This window comes from Manduca sexta, chromosome 6 (genome assembly GCF_014839805.1).
Source record: "Manduca sexta isolate Smith_Timp_Sample1 chromosome 6, JHU_Msex_v1.0, whole genome shotgun sequence".
Lineage (NCBI taxonomy): Eukaryota > Metazoa > Arthropoda > Insecta > Lepidoptera > Sphingidae > Manduca > Manduca sexta.
The window spans coordinates 6,115,302-6,122,863 of NC_051120.1; the positions used below are offsets into that span (position 1 = coordinate 6,115,302).

The window sequence follows — 7,562 nt, forward strand, 5'->3', positions numbered from 1 at the left end:
GGAGCCAGTCGCCGGTTCAGGTCACCAGCAATTTTTGTCACCGCTCTAGATTAGGAAACACTAACGCATGCAAGATATTGACACCCAATGTCACTTGTTCGCGATATGATAATACAACTTAATAAAAAGGTAATGATTAAGCATTTATTATATCCGTTTTTGTCTCCGTATTGAATTTGCATATTTCATTAATAAGTTACGGTATATGAAAATCACACTCGTATTTATAAATAATACGGGGGACGCTCAAAGCGCTTGAATGCATAGTGTCATTTTCATAGTATTTTTTGGCTTTGTTCAGATTCCAGATTTACCACGAAGTTAAATGATTAAATCTAGTCTAAACATAGAATATGTTTTTTTGAAATGTACTAACCCTTTCTAATCGAATTGTCTTGTAAGAGATGTGTTAAAAGGGACGTACGCCTTATTAAAGATTATTTGTGTTCATTTTATTTATTTATTTATATGTACATATGTATAACATGAAATAATATATTATTTTACCTTTACATACTGAGGGTGAGTATATACAGTTCTCTTATAGTTTATGTATTTTTGTTATTACTTGAAATTACAAATGATATTTTTTTCCGTCATAACAATTTACAGTCTTCAAATAAGGAATTATCATTAGCCTTCGTATCGAGGTTTATGAATTACTATATCTTAATACTATTAAATGCTCACCATGTCCAATTTTATTGAATTGGAACAAACTATATACAAATAAATAAACTGCATTATAGTTTTCCGGTTGCCAGTAGTCAGATCTAAGGTTAGATCGTAAGTAGAAAGGCACAAATTCGACTGCTGCACTGCTACAAATAAATTGAGCAATACTCCTTTATTTTTAGCCTCAATTTCTGGAATCGTATCATACTATAATTGTAACTTCCCGTTTAATATTTTGTGGCCACACACTGTTATTAGAAAATCAACTTTGCTGTTACTATCTCATATAACACTAATATAAATTTTCTTAAGGAAACTGAAAAGAGACATTATCAAAAATAGAAAAAATTCCATCTGTCCCATCTTATTCTACATTCTTTTATTTTTAAAGCTAACAATGCACTTAAGTCTTTGGGCGTTAAAGTTTTATGACCAACGTTTCTCATTTTATTGCGAGAAACCCACTTGATCGACTGTAGGTATTCAGCTGTAAAAAGACCAAAAGGTTTATAACTTTAATCAGATACCACATATATGTAGCAGGTTTATGTTATAAATTGTGTCTAGTTTAACCTCGTCGTAACGTTAATCCACCTTTGCTCTTAATAGTGTTATATTAAACATTGACATAGGTGTTGTTAAATTGCTGTTAGTGGTTAAATTTAAATATAGTCTCAAATTAAACTAGGCTCATTACAGAACCACTTTGTGGTTGATGTGGTTAGTTGTGACCTACTCATTGATAATTACGCAGTGTGTACTGTGGGACCGTTGGAGTTATCAATGTCTCTATATAGCGAAAAATCGTGTCACTGAAATCTAATACGATGTACTAAATAACTAGAAAAGACCAGATCAGCTTTGCTATCTGTCTGTACATTTAATGACTTGAATTTATTGATATATTTTAAAGCACAAGGCTATATTTAAATTGGCGAATAATATATCTGTGATACGTATTCGTTCATGGAATATTATGCGTGTAAGATAATTGGCACTCACAGTATGTGGGCAGCACATATCCGCCAACATACGTCTCGCCATACAATGGGTTACTCAGATAATATCAAGGTGCATCGACACACATTCACATACAACCTAACATACAAGCCATACTTCAACGCGTTTAAATGAAATAAATCTTTAGATCCCCTTATTTATTACCTCAGAGTTAACACATCAATTAACAATACGCTACATATTAAGCATAAATAAAACATAAACGTAATACAATTATTCAGGTCACTTTGACGGGTTAGACGGATCTAGATCGTTTCCAAAGCCTTTTTTGATGGTGAACTGAAGAACTCTCCACGACATGCTGTCAAACCATTACAATGATAATTACCTAAAATTGTAAATGGAATTGCAACAACACTGTAATTACGTAGGTAATTTTTGCAGTTCTAGATCAGTCTGAACGGATAAGTGGTCAGGACTAGTGAATGTAGGCGGGGGCTGCGACAGCCTTCGCCACGACCCCGCCGAGCGGCTCCTTGTGCACGACCGCGTTGAAACCGTTGTGAGGGTCGGCGGTGTACTCCACCACGCGGCGGGTACCGTCAGGTTCTACCAGCGAGTACGAGCCTTGCACTACGTCGCCTGATCGGGTCTCCTGCTGGTTCTTTGAGTCGCCTGAAATGATAATGGAAGAATGTAACGCCTTATATACGCAAGTTTTTTTTAAATACGCAAACACTTGGTTACACCTATTATCCTTAAGGGATAGGCAGTGTACCCGCTTTACGCTGTGTGTATTCCGTCCTGATATAGGAAGCGCACCTATCACCACATCAGGCACAAATTCTAGATTCCGAGATGACATGCAACCGAAATCTCAACATCACTTTACCAGAATGATTGTTAAATCGAGACCTCCTAGCGTTAGTTGTACTGCGCAGTCTGGACAACTACGTCATCGAGTCAGGTTTTTAACTAATTCAATAAATGTTGCTATTTTTACCTTATCTCAAGGGTCTGCTGACCCTGTTGTGAGAAATTTAATTATTTTGTGATTGACCGTCACCGACATTCACTTAATGTTTAAAAATAAAATCTATAATTTAATATTGTAATAAAACTTATTATTATTTAACGTGTCGCTATACAATTTTTTGTTATGTTAATTTTGTTTTCTTAGTAACGAATAAACCTATTTCTTACCAGTCAAAGCGTCTTGAATATCATAAGCGTAAGAATACTGAGGATTGGGATCGTATTCTTCAACCGGGGCGGCGACCTTGGCGATCGCAGGGGCAACGGCGTAGGGTGCTGCGAAAGCGGGCCGCGCAACCAGCGGCGCCGCGACCCCGTACGGCCTGTATGCGTAGGGCGCCGCCACTGGCAACACGCCGCCTGCCGCACTTCTGCACACCGCCAGGATAGCAGCCAAAATTAGAACCTAGAATTAATTAAAGTTTAAGTTTATAATCAGAAATTGAACTTTGTTAGTTTTTGCTCGTAGTTGTGCTAGAGTGAAACCGTTTTCCCGAAATAAAAGTACCAGTACATTTCTAAGTTAAAAGTTGCTTTTATGTCAATTCTGGTTTTGATTAATCGTATGCCAATTATAACCCAATTTATTCGAGAATATTTATGTTTATTTATGTATGATGTTAAAAAAAAATAGAAGACTGAAAGAATTTCGTATATATAAAAATATGATGACGCGATATAGCTGACTCATAGTTTTGATACTAACATTACATACAGTTTATAATGGAAAAACACAATTAGTCATCGAAACAATAACTTTCTTATGACAAGGTTATGTTTTAAAATAGTGTAAATAAAATAATATTACTGTAGATAATTGTAGGAAGTTTAATAATTTTAAGAAATTAAACTAGTTTTATCTAAAATTGCAGCCTAAATTACGTAAAATGTCGTCAGATCTACAAATTCATGAGAAGAGAGTGGTCGTCGATTGAAGTATTAACATGTATACTTATGTACAATATACCGATATCATCACGACATCCATGGCAATCCAGGACATCACTGTACTTATTGTAGGTTATAAATTCAGAAAGAATAATGTTTTAGATTATGCTTTTCAGCTCCTTCATTTTACTGTTAAATAAGTATTTTTTCATTTTATATTTAAATAGTTAATACATCAAGAAATAAAAACAACATAATAATAATATTCGTAACATAATTCAAAATACAAGAATGACCAAATTCAGGAACAACTAATAGTAGGATTCCATTAAAAAATATGAAATTACAGGTAACGAGGGTTAATTCATTTATCATAATCCAAGCCATATTCTTTTTGGAACAGACTTATAATACAGATTTATATTTAAAAGATCGTTTTAAAGACGCAAAGACTTTAGCGTTATGCCTAGCACAAAATTAAAAAAGATAATTTCCTTTATAACCATATTTATAATAGTGAATTATATGTTATATAATTATAGTCACCGGATGCTACCATCCGGTGACTATAATTATATAGCTAGCATGACAAATGTGTGATGAATTTTTATTAGGATTTACCGCCTGAAACTGAAAAGACACTATTAAATGGTTAAAATTATACTACTGAAAGTTGAAATAAATTCGTTAAACACGCATTTCAGGAAATAAATTTCAATAAGTACTAAATCTAGACAAAAAACTCATTAGCAAATTGCCAGTTCTTGATATCGAATATTTAATAAACTTCTACGAAACGGTGGTAGGATGACTTTCATGATTTTTACCTTGAATCAAAATTATGGCATGTGAAAATTATACTACTAGTTTGTAACCGTCAATTAAAATAAAATAAGACCGAATAGCCACATACTGAAATTGCATTTCCAGAACTAAATCCGTCACCTATAATAAAGAAATACAAAATAAACTAACTTTAATAATATATGTATGTACCATCAATCTAATCATAGCTATAGTAATGCCATTTTACAATGAAACATTGTAACAGATAAATATAATTTTCTATGTAATTTAAGTTAAAAAGAAGTTATACATTCCAAATGAGCACTGCGTTACACCCTAAATCCAATTAACCTAATTTAAACGTCACCACAATTAGATACATTTCAATATATGTCCACTAACAAATTCTGTAAATTGATAACGCTTTTTAAAGGATATTTGAATATAATATGTTCTGTAATCCCCTACCTTCATGGTGCTTGAGTACCTTCGGTGGGCGCTCTTGTTCTGAATGCTGAGGGGTGCGCATGCGTTGCTTATATACTCATGTGCTTGCAATTTGCACTGGTTTAATGCACCCGCTTTGAAAAACGTTTGATTTGTCACGGTCGAACCTATACCCTTTACAAACGAGTTCAGTTTAGCTTTTTGTTTCATAAATTGTAACTAATATATGCCTTAATTAATTATAGTTTATTAAAGACAACGATATGGGATATTTGAACATTGATATATTCGAGGGACATAAGTCTTATGTTGCACCATGTTCATTTTAGGTATGAGGTACCATGCCAACTTAGTTGCGATCGATTGAGAATTTTGCAACGTAATGATGATTCCGGCCTATTCACAATACTTACAAAATATTAAGTTAATTATGAAGTTTTAGTAATTCCTGAAATATAACCGCATTGATTGAGATTGAAAGAAAAATATGATTCTAAAAGAACATGTATTTTGAAATACCATTCTATATTGCATCATACATTACAAACGTGTGCCCGAACTATGTAATATATTATGCAGCTATTCGAGCTGTTTGGGTTTGGCAGACTAATGTTAAATTTATGCCTGTATCATGAATTTCAACGCGTAGTATTTACAACGCGTTCTATTTAAATAAGGCTAATGGTAGGTCTCTCATATCTGAGAGTCCGCCTGAGCGGGTACCGCAATGTCTATTTTATGTTTATGGGCGGTCGTATCGCTTACCATCAGGTTAGTGGCAAGCTCGTCTCGTCACTCAAAGCAAAAAAAAAGGCAATAAAATTTTACTAATAGCAGAAAATAAGGGACCGCTTCGTAAATAAACTTATTGTTGATTAGGAACGTAATAATACTCCTTAGTTTATAAAAGCTCTAAGCTCTCTACAAAGCTTAAAGTCGACTTAATACTAACGTATCTTGACTTACCGAACTACTGTAATGCACACGTAAAAATTGCTGTTATTACGCGTGAACGATTACAGTAAAAGTCATCAATATTTAAATTTAAAATAGGTGTTTTCGCTAGATTAGGGCCACGTTAACTTCTTAATTGATTTGCTAAATTATAATTATTATAATGTTAACACAATATTATACAACTCAGTTACTGAAAATGCATTAAAAGCTTGTTATGTGATCGGTACCGCAACGAAATCGCTTAACATTTACCTGTATGAATTTACTATTTATTAAATTATATATATATTTATTGTATTTTATTTACAAATATATAACGCTCGCTTGATGGTAATCAACCCTCCCAGAGGTTTTAACTAAAGTTAGCATTACAGAATACCTACTGCCTCGCAGACCCCGGAATACTTTAAGATATCAGATTTTAAAGCTCATGCTAAATATATACATATTGGTTTCAGATTCATGCTATACAACTGCTTGGCAGCAGACATATACATCGCGCTGGTACTTACTCAGACTGCTTTGTCAAACAATCCTCGGGTTACCACGTATTGAACTGTGTACAATCAATATAAGCAGCAGATCTTTATTTTTCAAACTTCGTTTATTCTTCTGCTTTATAATCTATAGCTATTATTTCGCAAATTAAAGTGTCGGTGATAGACTATAATGTAACAAGAACAAGACATCAACGTATTTAGGTCACAGCTGCGCTTGTTATCAACGCGCGTGTGTGATAGCCGTCGTGCCACACTCGTGAGATAATTCATAATGGCCCCACCTTATATGGGCGGTTCAGACCCAACATTAAAACTAGGAATATTCGTTGTAATTGACCTAAGACACCTTGATTGCATTAAACGCCCATATGTTTGATTAATGTTTAAACAACGTCGTAAGTGTTATAATTCATAAAAATATCACAATGTTATTACAAAAGATTAATAATGTACTCCAAATTAAAGTCTTATTATGAGTCCATACCAATATTATACATGTGTAAGAAATTCTATCTATCTGTTACGGTTTCAAAGCAGTATGGAGTTAGTTTGAGAGCCTATGAAGGGCTCAGACTACTTTTTATGTCGGTAAAATATATAGCGGTACTTTTATCCCAGCAAACTCACGTGGGCGAAACCGTGAATAAAACCTGACATCAAATAAAATCAGAGTGGCAAGACCAATAAGTTAAGCCATCCATAAAAGACGCTCATGTTTTATACAATAGTCATTCGATAAATTTATCAATCGAAACTATCAATAAAAAAGGTATAGACACACGCGGCGCTACGATGCGTCGCGCTGCGTGCCTGGACGCGTGCGGGTTGCTGTTACAAAACGTTGTATAAATCTAATTAACTTATTCATTATATTTAATTTAATTATATTTAGTCTTAGGCCTTGTGGCATGGCGGCATGTAGAGAATTCCACCATGGCATCCCCTGCTTGTCGTAAAAGGAGACTAATTGGGGCCTAGAGAGGGTCGTAGGGCGAGCAGTGGAGGGCTACTCGCTCGACTACAGCGACTCTGAGGTGGACGACAATGCTGGTAGTACGTCTGCCGATGTCGTAAACGCCAAAGGCGTCTTTTAGCGTGTGGAGGCATTTTAGCCCCATCAATTAAAGAAGTGCCGCAATGCGGTATCGCGCAAGGACGGTTCTGAGCAGCTATCTTAGTGTAACAAGATACCCATTGACAGTCCCATATGCGCCGAAGAAGGCAAACGCGGGTTTTGGTTGGTATGCTGGTGCGGGATATACAGGGGTTAGGGACTCGGTCTAATGCTCGCTCGGATGATGCTATACTCTCGAG

At 34.9% G+C, this 7,562-nt stretch overlaps 1 protein-coding gene across 1 annotated transcript; it reads right to left on the bottom strand.

Annotated features, from left to right (window-relative positions):
- Positions 1-1,817: 1,817 nt before the first annotated feature.
- Positions 1,818-4,893, bottom strand: LOC115447321 (larval cuticle protein A2B). Its single transcript, XM_030174336.2, has 3 exons — positions 4,813-4,893; positions 2,839-3,076; positions 1,818-2,310 (listed from the first exon to the last, which is right to left on the bottom strand). The coding sequence occupies exons 1-3, from the start codon at positions 4,816-4,818 to the stop codon at positions 2,114-2,116; spliced, it is 441 nt and encodes a 146-aa protein (XP_030030196.1). The 5' UTR covers positions 4,819-4,893; the 3' UTR covers positions 1,818-2,113.
- Between the last annotated feature and the right edge of the window lie 2,669 nt (positions 4,894-7,562).

What these genes read in the sequence shown, in the direction of transcription:
- LOC115447321 (XM_030174336.2), bottom strand. An exon ending in TATTCAAGACGCTTTGACTG is followed by an intron (nt 2,311 to 2,838) that starts GTAAGAAATAGG and finishes TTATCATTTCAG; the next exon opens with GCGACTCAAAGAACCAGCAG.